The 22,161-nt window shown below is 37.1% G+C and overlaps 1 protein-coding gene across 3 annotated transcripts in view; it reads right to left on the bottom strand.

Annotated features, from left to right (window-relative positions):
* Positions 1-22,161, bottom strand: part of AGTPBP1 (ATP/GTP binding carboxypeptidase 1) — a 183,617-nt gene that overhangs the window by 151,478 nt on the left and 9,978 nt on the right. For all 3 annotated transcript variants that reach the window (XM_043927561.1, XM_043927562.1, XM_043927563.1), the window contains one exon: positions 2,971-3,035. In XM_043927561.1, the coding sequence (XP_043783496.1) occupies positions 2,971-3,002 (32 nt within the window). In that variant the 5' untranslated portion in view covers positions 3,003-3,035. Of the gene's footprint in view, positions 1-2,970; positions 3,036-22,161 lie in introns of those variants that run through there.

Raw genomic sequence — 22,161 nt, 5'->3', positions numbered from 1 at the left:
TTATACAAATAACTGACTTTTGATACAGGTACAAAAGAAACTCAGTGGAGAAAGGATAGTCTTTCTAAAAATGGTGCTGAATAATCAGATATACATACGCCAAAAAAAATGTTCTATCCACACCTCACACCGTATAAAAATTAACCCAACTAGGAGCATAGACCTAAATGTAAAATCTAGAACAACAAAAAACTGGAAGAAACATAAGAAAAAATATTGATAATATGGGTTATGCAAATATTTCTTAGATACAACTCTAAAAGCATAATCCATAAAAGAACAAATAAACAAATGAAAATCACCTAAATTTAAAACTTCTCATCTTAGAAGAACTACATAAGAACTACCCTGGTAGTCCAGCAGTTAACAATCCAGCTTGCAATGCAGGAGACTCAGGATTGAACCCTGGGCCAGGAACTAAGAACCCACAGGCCTCGGAGCAACTGAGGCCCACGTTACAACTAGGGAGTTATGTGACACAAGGAAAGATCCTGCGTGATGCAACTAAGATCTGACATAGCCAAGCAAATAAATAAATACTAAAGAGAGAGAGAAATTAAGGTATGACAACCCACAGAAAGGGAGAAAATATGATGGAAAAAAAGTGCAACTGAAAGAAAATGCTTGAAATTCAAGTATCTGATAAACGACTTGAATCCATAAAATGAAAAAAAAAAAAAAAACTAAAATTCAATTATTAAAACACTAAAATTTCAAAAATTGGAAGATTTGGAAAGAGACATCACCAAAAAGATATGCTAAAAGATAATGCACCAAATAACTCATGAATTGATGTTAAACATCATCAGCCATTAGGGAAATGCAAATTAAAATCACAATGAGATATCAATATACCCCTACTAGAATGGCTACAATTTTAAAAGAATGACCGTAAGAATTTAAAAAGAATGACCGTAACAAGTGTTGGTGAGAATACGTAAAACTTTCATACACTGTTGGAGAGACTATAACATGGTATTAATGTCTTTGTAAAACAGATCATTGTTAAGTTTCCTAAAAAGAAACACAGACCTACCATATGCTTCAACCATTTCACTCCTAGGCAGTTAATGAGCATGATAAATATGTTCATTATTTTCATTGAGATAATGATTTAACCATTATACATATGCCAAACTTATCAAACTATGTTTAGCTTGTTATAAGATGATTATATCTCAATAAAGCTGTTTAAAAATTCATAGGTGACCTTAACACATACTGTTGGTGTAGTGGATAAGGCAGGAACTAAACAAGAGTGATTGGAGAGTGTGAAATGAGATGTAGATTGCATTTATAGGCTATTTAAAATGTTTTGGCTTTTGAGGAAATCAGATAAATTGAGTAGTAACAGAATTGTACTGTACTATGCTTGAGCTACCAGGGAAGTCCAGAAACAGAACAGCACAGTCTAAATATGGGAAAGCCCAGATTGGTTTAAATGATAAGGAATGGAGGAATTAAAGATTCAATAGAGAAAAATACTAATGATTAAAAGACCAAAAACAGAGACACATCCTTTGTAGCAGAAAGTAACAGGAGGGTAAGCAAAGGATAGAATCAAATAAAGGGGAGCAAGCAAATTTTGTGCAAGAAATATGAGGACAATAAATTGTATTATCTCTAAGATATCATAAGATTAGGTCAACTGCTGAGAATATATACATATTCATCTGACAATTTCAATGTATACATATACATCTGATCATTCCAAAAATTGAGAAAATGAGCTTTATAGAGAACCAGAGTAGTTAAGATTGCTGGGCTCAGTTCAGGCTGATTATCAATCATCATTTTAGCAGTATCTTCTAAGTTAGTTCATACTCAGTAAAGGTCTATCCAGGAAAAAGACTTTGTCAGTTATGTGTGATGAAAAAATAAAAAGTGAGGTAAAAACATTTCAGAGTATTTGCAAGACTGGAATGATGAACAATGGATCCTACACTGGGTAAGAGAGGGGCTTCCCTGATAGCTCAGCTGGCAAAGAATCCAGCTGCAATGCAGGAGATTCTGGTTCGATTCCTCAGTTGGGAAGATCCCCTGGAGAAGGGAACGGCTACCAACTCGAGTATTCTGGCCTGGAGAATTCCATGGACAATATAGTCCATGGAGTTTCAAAGAACTGGACACAACTAAGCGACTTTCACTTCACAAAAGAGGAAGTGATGATGAGTCAATAGATCACAGCTCGGGATAAGGCAGAACTCTTGTAGTACAGACACTTGAACAAGAAAGCTAGAAAGATAAAACTCTATGGATCTCAAAATTTAACACTTCACTATATACTGGTTAAACCACTATACTGTATTTGTTCAGGTGTTCTCATCAGGTTACAAGCCTCATGTAGAAAAGGAATAGGGCTCATTTTACTTCTTTAGAATGTGCTCAACACTCATTTTCTGCAAAGCACTGCATTAAGTGTTATGTTTCTTTTCTTCTCTCCCAGATCCAGCACTGAGTTAGGTACATCAACGTGTTTAATAGGTACTTCATAGCTGACAAAAAAAATCGAAAGGGGACAAAAAATAAACTAAAAAGAGCATCCATAGAAGCCTTTAATGATAGAAAATATATAATAAATTTTCTATGGAAATTGACGTGCTTTGATCAAGTCTTACGTAAGGAAAAAAATTCAGTAGCCATACAATATACAAAATGTTATGTTCTAGTAAAATCTATTTATATACACTGAAATTTTAATTTCATATGATCACATTTTAATTTTTATTCCCAACCATTAAGAAATGTAAAAAAGACTCAGGCCACACAAAAACAAATGGTAGATCAGATTTGGCCCATGTGTCAAGTTTGCTAACTCCTGCTTTAAATGAAAAGTTAAACAGTAACAAACATTAACAAAATAACATAAGATGCATTTAAACAAATATATTTTAAAGTAAAAAGTTTCATACAATTGCTTCACGTATTATGTCTATAGTTTATACATACTGGTATTTAAAATTACAATACCTTTTCTCTGGTATCACTTTTAACTTGCTCATCTTGAATTACTTCATTTCACCATTGCAGATAATCTAAAAAAAAGGAAAAAAATGATGATATTAAACACACAATTCTGTTTTCTATATATTAGATGCCATAAAAGTCATACAACTGATAGTTTTTATTATGGGCAACACAAGATAAGACTGGAAACCACAGGACGATGTTTGAGTTTCACGTGCTTCTGGCAGGTCACTTCAAAGTGCAAAGTGTGCCTATTAAACCACTTAAAATCAGTCAGTAAAAGGTCATCAAAAATCCAAGTGCTACAAAAGTGTAAAAACATAATTTATACTATAGAGCCAAGATTTCTTTTGAGACAATTCAAATTATCCTTCCTGTTCTAATACTCCACCTTAAAATATCCAAACCAATCCTATGGTTAGTGTATTGTCCACCATTCACACAGCAAATACTGGTAAATATGTATGATTATTTCTGTATGAAAACATTTTAATTAACAACAAATCATTTAGACAGAGCAAAATCTTCTCAAAAATCTCTCATCTCATTTAATATATTTATGCATATTTTCCTTCAACCAACAGAGGTTTCATCTTTGGAATGTACATATTATATATTTTAAAACCTTACATCTTTTTTAATATAAGGGATCTAAAATACAAGTCGGTTACACAGATGTTCCAAGGCTAGCAAGCCTACGGAGGCTCAAGAAAAACAGCTGCAGAAGCAGTTACCACCCTGGACTAGGAGGGCAAGAGGGAAAAGAAATTTAAAAGAAAAGAGATTTAAAACCCTAACTCTCTATTCACAATTTTTATAATTTTTCAGGTTTATTTTACAACTATTCCCCCCCAAAAAAAAACCCCGGATATCTTTTAATTTCACTTATCGATGCTTATTACTGAAGCAGAATTTTGTGGCATTTTTAAACAAGAAGTTTAAAAACTACTGCCAATTCAACAAGTTACATCCTTATGCAATGTTTAGTAATGCTATATTTAAAGGAAAACAAACATGCCTCCCAAAAAAGAGACTTCAAATTGTTTAATAGATTTAGAAGATATAGATATTCTGGGTATTGTACTACAGTAACAAAGAACTTCTCCTTTAACTAAATAAACATGACCTTTTTCTTTTTTAAACTCAATTATAATAGAGGAAACATATTTAGGATGATCTACAAAAACTACAAAAAAAAATATTTAGGATTATCTACAAAAATTACAATTAAAAATTGCTGTTTTTAAAGTAGATAAGAAATTTTTAAATGCTAACTACTCCTTCTTTTAACTGACTTTTTTAATGCCCACAAAGTCAAAGTAACTTTTTCTGATTTCCAAATTAATTAAGAATCATTATACATCGAAAGGTGGGGGGATCTTACATGTTTTCAAAAGCACCGTTGCTGCCATTATCAGAATTAAGCTACCTGGTTAAGTAGTATGATTTTCTCTAAAAGTACATTAACAGCAAGCCCATCTCCCAAGGTGAAGAGCCTCGTCTCGCCTGTCTGGGACGCCCGGGGAAAGGGACCAGTGATGCTGACACAGGCGAGCATACTGAAGCAGGACGAGGTTCTCATAGGGTTCCGGACACCAGCCATCACCTCCAGCTCTGCTCAGAGGGCTGCTTGAGAGACAGACGGTAAAGAGGTTGCAGAACCTAAGTCAAACTATATGTCTAAGATTACTGAGAGAACATTCGGTTGCTGGCACTGGATGGGCTCCTCCGAGGACACGGACGGATGTTGTTTGGGGATTAAACTCTGTTTACCGATCCTTTGAATTCTGATGCTCCCCTGAATATTGAAGCTGCAGAACAAAACATCATCCGTGGGACAAGGAGGTCTTGGGTAATAACGTCGAAGTCTACATGAAGAATTATGACAGATGACAGGAGGAGAAAGCTGCAGGCCCACAGACTGTCTTGTAAGTTTGTCTCCAACTTAAGTCAAAGGGAAACCCTCCTCCCCAGTCCTCAAGCTTCCTCTTTGTCCCTCTGGGTCATCCAAGTCCTGTGACCACGTTAGCCTGAGGAAGAACCTCTTCACAACTGCTCATTGTAGATGGAGCGTTCTACATATATACAGTAAAAAAACAAATAAAAAAAAAAGTGTCTGAAGTTCTAAACAGTTGCCTCCTTAACCTTAACATATTTCCTTTTCTGAAACTGTACTAAATACACTGCTGCTGAGATTCCTGAGAAGTCGTGATGAACTCAGAATTGAGGCTAGAGCTTGCTTCTCACTCTTTTCCCAAACGAAATCAGTTCCCTGTGCAAATGACACTAACGGCATGCTTAGCACAGCTCAGAGATGGCGATAAGAAATCCATTACAAATTGTGGTCGGATGTAAATTCTCAGCCCTTTCCTAGATGTCCTGAAGCTTCCAAGAACGCACAGTCATTCACTGTAAATCTCTACTGAAAAGGGTATTTTACTTAATGTAAGTATATCTGGAACAGATTTGTAGTTTGTACATTTAATGCTTCAATCACTTTTTTTCCTATCCTCAGTTAGTTTGTATTTTCCTTGTATAGGGCCAACAGAAGGATGTTAAGTCAAGCAACTATAGAGAAAAACAAAAAGAAATATGAAAGAAGGGGGAAAAGTGCATTTCACTAAGCAAATATGTCCTTTACAGCTACTTTTTCTTGCTGGATCCTGAGGCCAGAGTGCTTCGGAGAAAAGGAAAAGCCTTCTTTTTGCTGTGAAAGTTTGTTTTCATTACAGTATGGTGTAATAGAAAGAGCAGGAACCTAGAAGCAGAAATGCTGCATCTCACGAAGTCTGTGGCTTTGCCAACCAAGTATGACAAAGCAAGACGCTGAGACCTTATGCAAGAGAGGCTGTAAGTCCAAGATCAAGGTGCCAGCAGTTATGGTGTCTGGTGAGAACTGGTATGCGGTTCATAGACCCCCGTCTTCTCACTGTACTGTGGCATGGGAGAAGGGCCAGGGGAGATCTCTTGGGTGTCTCTTCCTCCATGGGAAGATGCGGGATCCCGTGTTCCCTCTCAGTCTCTCCCAATGGTTACATGACATTTCATGCTAACTCTAGCATAGCATCAAAGCCAGGAATCTGACAGTCATACAATATGTGTTCCTAGTTCTACGTCATTTTATTACATGTGTAATTTATATAAACTACCACATTTTGCTATATTTTTACAATATTAGAAAGCATGGATTTCTGTTACTTGACTAACTTTAAAAAGATAAAGAAAATCACTGTAATCTCAAAATTCATTCATTTAACATTAATGGCTACACAGCTTCAACTGTGTGTGGCCAAAGAAAGTACTTCTAAGGAGATCATTTAATATAGCTGATCATGCCTTCTTCTTATAAATACTTTATTATATGGCCAGAGTTTGTTTTCTGCCTACTCACTGCCACTCTTTCTTAAATTTCCTTTACTAGAATGCCCCAGGGCTCAGCTCTTGGCCTTTTCAACTCCACTCTCTTCGTTGCTGATCTCATCGAGTCTCATGACGACTCAACATCTTCACTTGGCTCTCTAATAATATCACAAACTTAACATATCCAAAACTAACCTCCTGACTTTCCTTTCCCTTCCCAATGTGTTCTAACCTCAGCTTTCCTCAAATGTATTTAAGAGACAATTCCCTCTCTGCAATTGCTCAGTCCAAAACCTTAGTGTCCTTCTTGACTCCGGTTTTATACCCCACATCCAACCCCTCAGGAATTCCTGACAATTCTACTCTCAAAATATATCAGACTCCAATCACGCCTCCACGTCTATCAGTACACCATGGCGGGCCACCGCCCCTATTCAGCCCCCGTTCAGCCTTCTTCTATGTGCGGCACCTACAGTCTATTTTCAACACAACATCCTGACTGAGCCTTTTAAAAGCCTGGAGAAAAGAGGGGGGAAAAAATGCAGAAAAATCTTCTCATCACTCTGCTCAAAGTCCAGTGGGTGCTGCCCATTTAAATGACATTAGGGGCCCTAGAGGAAGGCTCCAGCCCTTCTCTCTGTAACTTGCCTACAACTCCTCTTCCTCACGCTGCTCTGGACGCACTGGCGGGGCCTCCGTGCTTTCCACCAGCACGCCAGGCTCACTCTCACCTCACTGTCTTTGCCCAAGTGTTTCCTTTGCCTGAAATGTTCTGCCAGATATCCCAATGACTAACCAACTCCCAAACGTCCTTTATCAAGAATCACCTTTTCAAAAAACACAATCACCTTTTCAATAAAGCCTATCCCAACCATCCTACTTAATGCTGAAAAACACCTGCAGACCCCAGCATACCCATCACCCTTTACCTCAATCTACTTTTCTCTTTTCCCAGAGCACTTACAGCCTTCTATGACAGGATGATTCAAAAGTAACAGGACACTTTGAAAACTGTACTCAATAACTGATTACATATATATGAACAGGTGTCAAAACAAATTCTTAAAGAACAGTTTATTTTCATATACTTACAAATCCCCAACATATGCCCCCATGACATCACATGTATCAATCCTGTAATCTAATTCATCCCAGACCCTCAACAGCTTATCACTACTGGTGATTATGAAAGCAACCAAAATAAGTTCCTTTATTTCCTCAAGGTTTTGAGGAAAAGAGGCAGAAACCCAAGTTTCTTGATATAATCACATAAGTCATGTAGTTTAATACCTAATATCTTGGTGCAACTGTTTTTAATCATTTGTAAACTAGGCAATTTAACTATGTGTACTATTGATATTTATTACTTATTTCTCTCCACTGAACTAAAGTTCCACAGGAGCAGAAATCTTTGTTTTGCTCACTGTCCCCCAGGTACCTCGTACAGTGCCAGCACATTGCAGGTGGTAAATAAATTTCTGAATGAACAAACAAGTGCTTTAAGGACTTGTTTTGAGACGGCTTTACTACACAAATGAGCAAGAAGTCTTCATTTTAAAAAACTCAATAATATGGTGGATATGGTATAATGGCACACAGTATATACACTAATTTCTCTCTAGCATGCCTTCCTGTACTACAGGAATGTGAAAGCTTAAAAAAAAAAAAAAAAAGTGTTTCCACTGCAGTTAGGCTCCAGATGTTTTTATACCTGCCAAACTGTTTATGAAATTTGTTAGACTGAAAGTCGCACAAACGCCACCCAATCCCACGGTGAAGGACCAACCTAGACAGGCTTTTTTCTACAGTGGTGTATACGAAGATACCAAAGCCTTGTCCAGGGTTTCTCAAAGTGGGGTCCACAAGTTGTTGCTAGAATTCTTTGAGAGTTCAAAGGGGAACACAAGGGGTTCTTTTTCCTTCTCTTTTACTTTTCTGAGCTGAGCAGTGGCAGCTAATTAATGATTTTATTACACACCATCTGTGTGTGCTAATACACAGAAGGACCATGTATATTTGCTTAGAGTTGGCTGTGATAACTGGAGACTGCATGGCACATGGAGAAGATAATGGGCTGATGAGTATCAGCCTCTTCCTCAAATTACCTCCCCTAAACTCCCCTTCTGCACTGCCAACTGCCTTACAGGAGCAAAGGCTCTACAACTGTAATGAAAAACTGGAGGGAAATTTTAATACTAATGAAAAAAATTGTATACCCAGATGCACCCATTCCTAACACCTTGCTATTGGGATGAACATTCCAAACTGTGAACTGAATAAATTATAAGGGACTTACATTGTGAAATGTTTGAACTTTTCGTGACTTTCTCATTTAGTTCTTCAGTATGTCCTTATGCTTTACATATTAACATTTGTAATTTACAAATATGCCTGATAATCCAATGTGGCAATTTTTGAGGCTGAGGTATGAACGGAGGGTCAGTGGACAATTCTGGTAAGATTATCAATGAAGAATTGTATCCTCCAAGTCATTTCACTAAATTAGTGTAATAAGAGACACACACAAAAAAACACACCCTTGTATTGAAAATTACTTATCAATAGATTTATACAACAGAATATAGTATTCTATTCTGTGCGTGAAACGTTTCAAGTGCAGTAATGGCTCTAGCAATATTCAAAACATACAGCTGCAAATTATAGTAATTTGACACATTAAAGGTACTAATGGTATCTCCAAACACAATAAAGCTTTGGCTTAAAAAAAGTTACATACAATGAAAAGGCTTAGGTAGCAAGTGATATAGCAGCAGAGTTTCACTGATTAGCAAAAGGAAAGTCACTCCAATTGCTGAGAACCCAGCATCCCCAGAATGTAAAGTTATGCCAAGTGAAATGCTTTATATGAGATGTAGTAAGAGAAAATTTTAAAGTTCTACAGTATAATAACAGTAAGTCAATGTATTGACATGTCATGTGATATTAAAGACCCATGTGATAAACAGAAAACAAGTTTTCCTGTCCAGATTGAATGATGAAATCAAGAAAACATTTTTTTGTGGGACTTCCCTAGTGGTCCAGTGGTTAAAACTGTCTTTCAACACTGGAGACTCAAGTTCAATCCCTGGTCGGGGAATGAAGATCACATATGCCACGGGGCAACTAAGCCTGTGTGCTCTGGAGCCCACCTGCCACAATTAGAGAAAAGCCTGGGAGGCACCACAGACAGCCCAAATGGCACAAAGACCCAACACAGCCAAATTATAAGTAATTTTTTTTTTAATTTTGCCACATAATGCTGCCCAAAGCCAGAGAAGGACAGGATAGCTGATGTTTTATCTTCCTGTCTAGAAACAAAAGGTCCATCTTGGAAGAACTATGTTAGCATCTGTGCTGAAAATGTTCCAATAGCTGGCTCCATGTGAGGATGAGCTACTCTTACTTAACAACCCCAGCCCCTCCAAAACAACCTGACTTTTTAACACAGTGTTTTCTTCACAGAGAAGACTTAGTAAATCAAAAGCTCTGGGGGATGAATTGAAATCGTCCTCTCAAGACATCCAAGGGCTTGGAGGATGAAGAGTTCTCGAGCGTGTGTCAGAGCTGAGTGGTGAACTGCAGGGGTACGTTCACAAACACGGTAGGCCAGATTCTTCTAAGCACTCAGAGGACGAAGAATGGCTACTGCAACTAGCCAACTTAGCAAACATCTGTTATCATACGAAACAAATCAACTACCACTTTCTGCGAGACCTGGAGAAAGCATTTTGACTTCAAGTAATAAGATCCTTGGGCTTCCCTGGGGGCTCAGTCGGTAAAGAATTCACCTGCAATGCAGGAGACCTGGGTTCGGTCCCTGGGTTGTTAAGATCCCCTGAAGGAGGGCATCACAGCCCACTCCTGTATTCTTGACTGGACAGTCTCCATGGACAGAGGAGCCTGGCAGGCTACAGTCCCCGGGGTCACACAAGGTTGACACAACTGAGCAACTACGCACACAATTTGAGATTCCTGGGGAAAAAATTCACATAACAAAGGATGTCAAAAGATGCTCTTACTGCTGCTTTGGACTTGAGAGTGAAAAGGGGTATCAACAAGTTTCAAATCTTGCTGACCTAGAGGAATAAAATTAGAAAGTAAAACTGAACAGTATTTTCTCTTTCTTTTCAAATAAACAGTAAGACTAAATGAGAGGCCCTTTCTCTGAATCATCTGTGCATTCTGAGAACTTGACTGAGAAGGAAGAATTTTGTGTGCTGCAGTGTGACTATAAACTCAAGATAAGACTTACCTGCTCTGTCCCTAAAAAGTGCTAAATTTCTATCAAAAAGTAGTGTCCTGCAAATCACAGAAGGGTAATGAACATTTTGCTGCTGGTTTTCAATTTCTTATGTGTATATGGAATTTTCTATTTAACAAGCATCAAGAGCAAGGAGGAAATCATCTCATCTTGGTTGAAAATGAAATGTGAATAGTTACTTCAAGTTCAACAAAAGAAAAACAAGTTTCATATGAAAGAGATAAACCACTATTTTTAGTTTTAAAAACTAGTAACTTTATTGTACAAAACTTTTTCATAAAATATCAAGTAATCAATACACAAATATATATATATATTTAAAGAAAAAGAAAGATAAATTGAACTTCAAATTTTAAAATTTCTGTGCCTCGAAGGACATTGTCAAGAAAGTGAAAAGATAACAAAGAATGGGAGAAAATATCTGCAAATATATATATACATATTTGTAACTCCTGGACCTATATTTAAACTTCATCATGCCAGTCAGAGCAAAACAAGTTTTTCAAATTTGGATATAAATTGTTAACAGGCTACATTTTTAATATTACTTTGGCTTATGGTTTTCAGTAGCTTTGCTCTTTGCCCTGTCAATTTTCATGTTTTTAATGAATACTAGTTAAAATCAATTTACACTGGTACTGGCAAAAAGACATAGAGACCAATGGAACAAAACTGAAAGTCTAGATATAAGCATATACATCCATGGCCGACTGATTATTGACAAGGGTGCCAAGTCCACTCCATGATGAAAAAAAGAAAAAAAGCACTCTCTTCTATTGCTGGGACAAATGGATTTTCACAGGCAAAAGTATGAAGCGGAATTCCTCCTCACACCAGAAACAAAAATGAATCAACATTCATAACAATGAATCAACAACATGAATATAAGCAGCTAAAACTCTTATAAGAAAACATAGGAGTAAATCTGTATGACACAGAATTTGGCAACAGATTCTCAGTTACAGCAACAGAAGCACAAGAAACAAAAGAAAAAGAAAGATAAATTGAACTTCAAATTTTAAAATTTCTGTGCCTCGAAGGACATTGTCAAGAAAGTGGAAAGATAACATAAATAATGGGAGAAAATATCTGCAAATTATACATCTGATAAGGGTTTAATATCCAGAATATATACAGAACACCTACAACTCAACAACCAAAAAAGTCCTCTGAGCGACTGAACTGAACTGAAAGGACCTGAATGAACATTTTCCCAAAGAACATATTTGTTGTTGTTGTTCAGTCACTCAGTCAAGTCCAACTCTTTGCAAACCCCTGGACTGCAGCACACCAGGCCTCCCTGTCCTTCACCATTTCCCAGAATTTACTCAAACTCATGTCCACTGAGTAGGTGATGCCACCCAACCATCTCATCCTCTGTCGTCCCCTTCTCCTCCTGCCTTCAATCTTTCCCAGCATCAGGGTCTTTTTCAATAAGTCAGTTCTTTGCATCAGGTGGCCAAAGTATTGGAGTTTCCGCTCCAGCATCAGTCCTTCCAATGAATATTCAGGACTGATTTCCTTTAGGATTAACTAATTTGATTTCCTTGCAGTCCAAGGGCCTCTCAAGAGTCTTCTCCCACACCACAGTTTGAAAGCATCAGTTCTTCGGTGCTCAGCCTTCTTTATGGTCCAACTCTCACATCCACACATGACTACTGGAAAAACTACAGCTTTGACTATATGGACCTTTGTCATTTGTCAGCAAAGTGATGTCTCTGCTTTTTAGGTCTGTCTGAGAAGCAAACCTGTCTGTCTAGGTTTGTCATAGCTTTTCTTATAAGCATCTTTTAACTTCACAGCTGCAGTCACTGTCTGCATTGATTTTGGAGCCCAAGAAAATAAAATCTGTCACTGCTTTTATTTTTTTCCCTGTCTATCTGCCATGAAGTGATAGGACCAGATGCCATGATCTCAGATTTTTGAATGCTGAGTTTTAAGCCAGCTTTTTCATTTTCCTCTTTCACCTTCATCAAGAGGCTCTTTAGTTCCTCTTTGCTTTCTGCCATTAGTTATTAGGGAAATGCAAATCAAAATCACCATATTACTTCACACTAGGATGGCTATAATAAAGAAAAAACAGTAAATAAGTATTCTCAAGAATGTGGACAAGTTGAAACCCTCCTAAATCACTCATGGGAATGGAGCAACCACTATGAAAAACACTTTGATAAAATAATAAAAAAAAAAAAAGAAAAACACTTTGGCAGGTACTCAAAAAGCTAAATATAGAATTATCATATGACCCAGCAATTCTACTCCTAGGTATATACTCACAAGAATTGAAACAGAGAATCAGATAATCACATATCAATGTATATGGCAGCATTGTTCACAACACCCAAAGGTAGAAACCTAAGTGTCTACCAAAAGATAAATGGACAAATAAAACATGATATATACACACAATGGAATGGTATTCAGCCATTAAAAGGCATAAAAAGGTTTAACACATGCTGCAATATGAATGAACCTCAAAAAAACATTATGCTAAGTGAAACAAGTCAGAAACAATATTGCATGCTTCCATTTATATAAAATATCTGTACATGCAAATTCATAGATATATAAAGTAGATTACGTTACCAGGAGCTGGGGGCAAAAGTGAACAGAGAGTTACTGCTTAATAGTTACAGAGTGTCTGTAACAGAGTGATGACAAATTTTGGAAATAGTAGTGACTGTTGTATAATATCATGAAAGTAATTAATGCTACTGAATTTTAAGCTTAAAAATAGTTAAAATGGCAAATTTTATGTTAAACCACAATATTTGACCACATAAAAAGATTTTTTAAATGAGCTTACAATATTTTTTATATTGCCCAAGCCTAGTTTAAAAAAATTAAATCCTATTTCAGCTAAAGCCAGCAATTTAACAGAAATTATTATCTTCACCATATGAGTTTTTAAAAATCACAGGAAGGAAATAGATTAGCTTCAGATTGGTAAGCTAAGCTTAACTACCTGTTTATTTTTCAAGTAAGATTGGTTAAAGTCTTTTTTATTTGCTTTAAATAAGGAAAAATAAAACTCTTATACAAGCCATATACCACAAGCCAGACTTTAGTAATATATTATAGAGTAAAAATGTGTAAATCTCCTAGGCCTACTTTGAATAAAGTAAAAAGAAAAAAACACAGTGGGAAATTTAGAAAAAGAAAAGTCTCTTTTCCTATCTGCATTACTAATTCATGTAAGAGTTTGTATCATTCGAGGGGATGGAGATTTATACAAAAGAATAGACTAGACAGCCAAAATAAATAGATGCATAAAAAAAAAATCATTCTCTATCAAAAAAGCATTAACAATCATTCCTGGAGTACTGTATCATAAGGCCTAAAATTTGAAGGGCTGCTCTGACAGCTTCGAGCCTCACAGGGCCCCAAATGCCTAAGGAAAGTTCTCCCAGTCTTGCCATAGCCAATGGGAAAGGCTCCTCACCCAGCTAGGTCCACCAACAGTATAAACCAGCTGCATGCCTCTCAGTCCTCAATCTAAAACTAGTTTCAGTTCCCTGCTAGCCCTCAGAATTATTCAAACAAACTAATCACACCCTCCCCCGGGGGTGGAGAGGGTGGCTCACTCTCCTCCCAAGTGCCATTCCCCCAGGTTGTGAGTACATATGACTACAAACCTGCTGTCCGTCTCCCCCGATCAGGTAGCAGCTGTCTAGCACAGTTTAGGACAGGTGATCCCTCCTTCACCAACGAAGTGAAGGGAGGTGAAGAGGAGATAGTCAGACAATTACTGTATCTAAACTTTCTGTTTACACTAACATCACAGCTATAACCTGAGACCCGAAAATGAGTTCATGGATCTTCCAGGGTATAAAAATTGGGAAAGGCTAGTCCAGTCTCTTGTAGGCAGCACTGGTCCAGGCCAGAATAGGTCCAGTGTGGCTTTAGAGCTGGTTAAGCATTAGAAGACGATTCCTGACTCCCATGGCCTCCTGACCACAACATTTTTCCAGTTTTAAGACAGCAATAAAGATCTAGAAGCAATTGCACAATTAGACCAGAGGCCTCTTACTCAAAAAGACAATACTTCCCTGAGTTTCTCAGTTGTGTGCAGAACTCAGGTTTTGGAGGTTTGCTTCTTGAGTCTCTTTCTTTAAATGTCTAAACAATTCTGGAAAGCACTTAATACCTGTGCCAGTTATTGAGTTATTGCCCCTTCTCTCCAAAATCACCCTTTTTGCCTGTACTGTGAAAACAGATGAATGACTTAAAATACTAATTTCTTTGCCAGCTGGCAAGATATTCAGCTTTGTTAGGAGAGCACTGGAAAGACTGCAGGGGGAAAGGATTCTGTTCCTGGTTCCGGCATGCCCACTTGGCTGCAGTAGGCTTAGCTTCTCCAAGACCCACTCCGACAAGTACGGCTTCTCCAGCACCAGTCTCCTGCAGCAAGTGCGGCTTCTCCAACAGGAGGTTATGCAGTTTTGCAGCAGAGTGCCTCTGACAAGTCATCTCCCCAGGAACAGCTTTCCCTGGCACCCAAGAGGGCACATGCCCAGCAAATCCTTCCAGTGCCACACCTTAGCTACTTGAAGAACGTCTAGACTTCAGTGAGCCCTAGGGTTGGTAACTGCTCTTTGTATCAGCTAGTCCTGTATTGTCTGTTATCTTGACTTCTTACTGGTAAACCCCTCACTGCTCCTATCCCTGTTAAACTCAATACTTCTTTTTTAACTTTTTATTGGAATATAGTTGATTCTCAATGTTGTGTTAGTTTCCGCTGTACAAGAAAGTGAATCAGTTATACATATACCCACTCTTTTTACAGATTCTTTTCCCATATAGGTCATTACAGAGTATCGAGTTCTCTGTGCTACACAGTAGGTCCTTATTAGTTATCCATTTTATATATGTACATACATACTAAGTTGCTTCAGTCATGTTCAACTCTTTGCGACACTAACGGACAATAGCCCACCAGGCTCCTCTGTCCATGGGATGCTCCAGGCAAGAATACTGGAGTGGGTTGCCACGTCCTCCTCCAAGGGATCATCTCAACCCACGGATCAAACTCGCATCTCTTGCATCTCCTTTATTGGCAGGTGGGTTCTTTACCACTAGCATCACCTGGGAAGCCCATTTTACATATAATAGTGCATATATGTCCATCTCAATCTCCCAATTGATCCCTCCTCCTCTTTCTCCCCGGGGGAACCATAAGTTTGTCTTCTACATCTGTGACTCTATTTCTGTTTTATAAATAAGTTCACTTGTACCCTTTTTTAGATTCCACATATAAGCAGTATCATGCGATATTTGTCTTTGTCTGATTTACTTAGCATGATAATCTCTGGGCTCATCCGTGTAGCTGCAAGTGGCATTTCATTCTTTGTTACAGCTGAGTAATACTCCATTGTATGTATGTACCACATCTTCTTTATCCAATTCTCTGTTGATGGACATTTACGTTGCTTCCATGTCCTGGCTATTGTAAACAGAGTTGCACAGAATACTGGGATATATATATCATTTCAGAAGATGATTTTCTATGGATAGATGCCCAGGAGCAGATCATATGATAGTTCTATTTTTAGTTTTTTAGTGAACCTCCATACTGTTCTCCGTAGTGGTTGTACCAATGTAGGAAGGTTCCCTTTTCTCCACACCCACTCCAGCATTTATTGTCCACAGACTTTTTGCTGATGGCCATTCTGACTAGTGTGAGGTAATACCTCAATGCAGTTTTGATTTGCAATTCTCTGATAATTAGTGATGTTGAGCATCTTTTCATGTGCTTTTTGGCCATCTGTTATGTCTTCTTCAGAGAAATGTCTACTCAGATCTTCTGCCCACTTTTTGATTTGAGTTGCTTGTCTTTTGGACATAGAGATGCATGAGCTATTTGCATATTTCGGAGATTAATCCCTTGTTAGTCACTTCATTTGCAAATATTTTCTCCCATTCTATGGGTTGTCTTTTCACTTTGTTTATGGTTTCCTTTGCTGTGCAGATGCTCTTATGTTTAATTGGGTTCTGTTTATTTTTGTTTTTATTTTTCATTATTCTAGGAAGGATCACCTCTTCCAAAAGATACAAAATACCTACTATCTGACTGTGATTAGATCAAAAAAGATATTTCTTCAGTGAGTGTTTTGCCTGTTTTCCTCTGTCCTGCCTATGTTTTCCTGTAGGAGTTTTACAATGTCTGGCCTTACATTTAGGTCTTTGATCCGTTTCAAGTTTATTTTTGTGTATGGTGTTAGAGCTGTTCAGTTCTCCCAGCACCACTTCTCAAACTTTTGGCTAAGATCAAGTGGTCTATAATTCTTTACTCTTTCCCTATTGAGTTACTACATGCTTTTTATCTCTTGACTGGACCCAGACTGATACATACCAATAATTTTTTAAGCTGTTTAGTATGCCATGGTAAATAAATCATGTCTGCTTAAGTCATATCAAGTGGATTCTGTTCTCTGCAACTGAGTCTTCACTGTTTTCTCTTTTGATAAAGAATTTTTTGCTAGGGGATAGGGGATCATACAATACTCATGACATCATTATTTTAATCGGGAAGTGATACTAATTATACATAGACAGGGTTAAGAATGGTTACTGAAGATTATATTTCTAAGTCTGCCATTATATACTTCAATTGTAATATTAGAGTACTATCTTTCCTGTAAGGCCTAACTACTATTTAAAAAAACTTAAGTCTACAGTGAGATACCACTTCACCCCTACTAGAATCCATCTATGGGATTCTCCAGGCAAGAATACTGGAGTAGGTTGCCATTTCCTTCTCCAGCGAATCTTCCCGACCCAGGGATTGAACCCAGGTCTCCCACATTGCAGGCAGGCGCTTTAACCTCTGAGCCACCAGGGTTATCCTGCTAAGAATGGCTACTGAAGATTATATTTCTAAGTCTCCCTATTATATACTTCAATTGTAATATTAGAGTACTATCTTTCCTGTAAGGCCTAACTACTATTTAAAAAACTTAGTCTACAGTGAGATACCACTTCACACCTAATAGAATGTCAATAATAAAGAACAGATAATGACAAGTGTTAACAAGGATGTGGAGAAACTAGAACCCTCATACACTGCAGATAAGAATGTAAAATGGTAACAGCTGCTTTGAAAACAATCTAGCAGTTCCTCAAAAAGCTAAACATTAAGTGGCCATAATGACTCACTTATTCCATCTTTTGGTACATACCCAAAAAAATGAAACTACATCCATACAAAAACCTGTACACAAATGTTCATGGCAGCATTATTCATTTAAAAGAAAAAAATGGAAACAACCCAATGCCCATCAACTGATGGATAAATAAAATGTGGTATATCCCCAGAATGTAACATTATTCAGTGACAAAAATAAACAAAGTACTTATATGTGCTACCTGGATGAATCTTGAAAATATTTATGTTTAGTGGAAGAAGCCAGTCAAGAAAGATCACAAAATTATATAATTCAATTTATATGAAATATTTAGGATAGGTAAATCTATAGAGACAGAAAGTAGATTAGTGGTTACCGAGGACTATGAGAAATGGAGAGAGGTGTGTAAGAAATGGCTAAAAGGGTGTGGGAGCTTTTCTGGGGGGGTGATGAAAATGTTCTAAAATTGACAGTGGTAATGGTTGCACAACTCTGTGAATGTTTTAAAATCCACTGAATTGCATACTTTAACTGGTGAAATTGTATGGTAAGTGAGCTATATCTCAAAAAAAACTGTTACATTAATAAAATAACTAAATTAATAATTAATAAAATTTAATAAAAATTCATTTAATAAAAATAATTAATAAAAACTTAATCCTGCAGGTACTTTCATAATTCAACCATTCCTAAATTAGGGTTAGGGACTTACACTCTCTACCTCAGTGCCTGCTTCCCATGATGGAATACAATATCCTTTACACTAAAGCAAAACTATAGACCCACCTGGCTCTAAGAGAGATGTATTCTGAGTATACCCAAAAGAAGTCTGGGGGAGAGGTGGGAAGCTTCACAATGCTGTCACATAAAATTCCACAGTATATACCTCCCTAAATTGGGGAAAGTGTCTGTACAAGTTGACTTTTATATATTTAAAAGTGGCTTACACTAGAATTAAATGTGGGAATCTGGCCTCAGCAGAAAATCATACAAGAAAGATTAAACTTGCTCAAGATAGCCCACATAGAAAGAAAAGCAAACAAGTTTGCATCTGATAGCTCAGTAAATGCATACAAACGTTTGGATCTTCCGAATTTTTGAGATTTTCCAGATCTTTTGCTATCAGCTAGAACTAGTTCCAGAGCCTAAAGAATCTAAAACCTGAAGCCCTCAGTTCCTACTGGCTTAAGCCTGGAATCAAGCCAAGTCAGCCAACCAAGTGCACATCAGCCAAGTCAATAAGCATGTGCACACACACACCAGAAGTTCACACACGTAAGCTGTCATTTTCATTCCACAAACATGCCACAAAAGAAATTCTAACACACAGCAAAGGTAAAGTTGTACGTTCTAATTATATAAATACCTCAATACACATGGTTTTAAATTTATTTCAAGTCAAACTGCTAGAAAAAGAAAAATGCCAAGAACCATATACTGTTCACACTTCAAAGCCCCATCTAAATCTTTTAAAAACAATCTGAGGAAATACGATCCCTTTGACTTCCCTTGCTTAAACAACTTGGTCCAGTTCCCATTCAACCAGAACAACTTCATTATTTTACTCTCCTGTTTACTAAAGGATCTCCCCACAAGATATCATTAGACAAAAAGTTTCCACTATTTAAAACATTTGAGAAAAAAAAAAAACACTTGAGAAACACTGCTCTAATTAACAATAATAACCTTTGCCCTTAAATACCAGAGAGTTGTTCTTGTTGAAAAGGTTGTGGGCAACAGGAAAAGACTACAGTTAAAGAAGATCTGGGTAGCTGGTTCTACCATGAGGAATGGGAAAACAAGTATGCTGCAAATGCATTATCTTTTTTCAGCACTAATTGTTTCATCATCTGAAAGGAAGAAATCACTTTTCAAGAATATAAGTGAGCTACTGCTGTTCTCCCACACCAGCTATGTCAATGTGATGGAAAACTGCAAATCATAATTATTTAATATCACCAAAAATATGATCATACCCTTATTAAAGGAAAACGAAACTTTAAAGGAAGAAGGTAAATACTATCTGCTGTTTAAAGGAAAGAAGAGTAATACGCCCAGCATTAGGAAGATAGAGATTATTACCATTTAAATTAAGAGAGAAACATATACACTGGACATGGCCCATGTATGTTCAGTTCAGTCACTCAGTCATGTCTTGACTCTCTGCAACCTCAGGGATTACAGCATACCAAGCTTCCTTGTCCATCACCAACTCCCCGAGCTTGCTCAAACTCATGTCCATCTGTGTATGTTAACTCTAAACAACAATATTATGGTATACATTTTCATTTGGTTACCTTAAACATATGACATTTGATGATTAGCTTGTTAATGCTTTAACCTGTGGATAACAGTAAACCTATAAAAAGGTTACACCTTTTACCTTTCTTCATTATGTATCCTCTTTAAAAACACAAGATTTTGGAAGTTTCACACACTACTCCACAAAAGATGCTCTGACATTTATAAAGGTCTAATTTGTTCTGCTATATGATGTTTTAACTATAACACAAATAATAGGGTGTTATTGTTGGAGGAACAGAATCCTACTTCAATTTAGTTAGTTTACTTAATATTTAAAATAACTCTTCCCTCAATACTGATTCCAACTGATTCGTTTTAGACTTAATAAGTGCCAAAATTCCTAAGTCCATATAGGTGATGAATGAAATTAAAATTCTTACCTTGAAACACACATCTTCCTTGCCTCTAACCTATGACTCTAAACCATTAAAATGGTATAAGTGTTGTTTCTTTCTTCCTGTTTGTTTGCTAAAGGAAAGTACCACAGCCCTAAGTCCTCTCCTATCAACACCAAAATAGGAATCAAAACACACAGGACTTGAGGGGCTCAGAAAGCTATAAGGCTTCAGAAACAAATGGTAAAATGACAGAAGTTCCTCCTTATGAATAATTACTTTAAATGTAAATGAATTAAACTCTCTACTCAAAAGGCAGCAATTAGTAAAAATGGGTTCTAAAACCACGACCCAGGAAGTTCCCTGCAGGTCCTGTTGTTAAGACTCTGCACTCCCACTGCAGGCGGCACAGGTACAATCCCTGGCCAGGGAACTAAGATCCCACATGACATGTGGCACAGCCAAAAAAACTAAGAAATAAATGAATAAAAATTAAAATAAAAACATGATCCAACTACATGTCCCCTACAAGAGACTTACTTTAGCTACAAAGGAAAAAACAGGTTGAAAGTAAAAGGATGGAAAAAGATATGCCATGCAAATAGTAACTAAAAGGATGGCTCTACTAATACAAAACAAAATGGACTTTAAAACAAAAAAGGTTACAAGAGACAAAGAAGAACACTATATATTAAGAAAAGGAACAAAAGAGCAAGAAGATGTAGCAATTATAAACATTCCTGTACCTAATAACAGACCACCAAAACAGATGAAGCAAAAACTCACAGAATTATCTGTAATAGTTGGCAGTTTCAATACCCTACTCTCAATAATGGATAGAACAGCCAGACAGAAGATAAGAAAACAGAGGACTTGAAAAACACAATAAACCAACCAGACATAACAGACATATATAGAACATTCTACCTAACAACAGATAAATTCTTAAGTGCAAATGAGACATTCTCCAAAATACACCATATGTCAGACCACAAAGTAAGTCTCAATAGATTTTAAAAGACAGATAATTGTACAAAGTATTTTTTCCAACTACACCAGAATGAGTTTAGAAATCAGTAAGAGAAGAAAAACTAGAAAATTTCCAAATTTGTGGAAATTAAACCATACACTCCTTTTTTTAGTATTTACCCACTTATTTGGCTGCATCAGGTCCTCGTTGCAGCAGGTGTAGTATGCAAGCTCAGAGGTTCTGGCACACAGGCATGTAAGACCTTAGTTCCCCCACCAGGGATAGAACCCGTGTCCCCTGCACTGGAAGGCGATTTCCCAACCACCTGACCACCAGCGAAGTCCCAAGAATACGCTTAAACAACTAAAGGGTCAGAATAGAAATCACAAGGGAAATTAGAAATATTTAAGAAACAAATGAAGCCAAAGTAATCTTGAGAAAGAAGAATGGAACTGGAGGAATCAACCTGCCTGACTTCAGACTCTACTACAAAGCCACAGTCATCAAGACAGTGTGGTACTGGCACAAAGACAGAAATATAGACCAATGGAACAGAATAGAAAGCCCAGAGATAAATCCACGAACCTATGGACACCTTATCTTTGACAAAGGAGGCAAGGATATACAATGGAAAAAAGACAACCTCTTTAACAAGTGGTGCTGGGAAAACTGGTAAACCACTTGTAAAAGAATGAAACTAGAACACTTTCTAACACCATACACAAAAATAAACTCAAAATGGATTAAAGATCTAAATGTAAGACCAGAAACTATAAAACTCCTAGAGGAGAACATAGGCAAAACACTCTCCGACATAAATCACAGCAAGATCCTCTATGA

This window comes from Cervus elaphus, chromosome 16 (genome assembly GCF_910594005.1).
Source record: "Cervus elaphus chromosome 16, mCerEla1.1, whole genome shotgun sequence".
Taxonomy (NCBI): Eukaryota; Metazoa; Chordata; class Mammalia; order Artiodactyla; family Cervidae; genus Cervus; species Cervus elaphus.
Note: the sequence above shows the minus strand (reverse complement) of the source record. Positions and strands in the feature narration are given on the sequence as shown.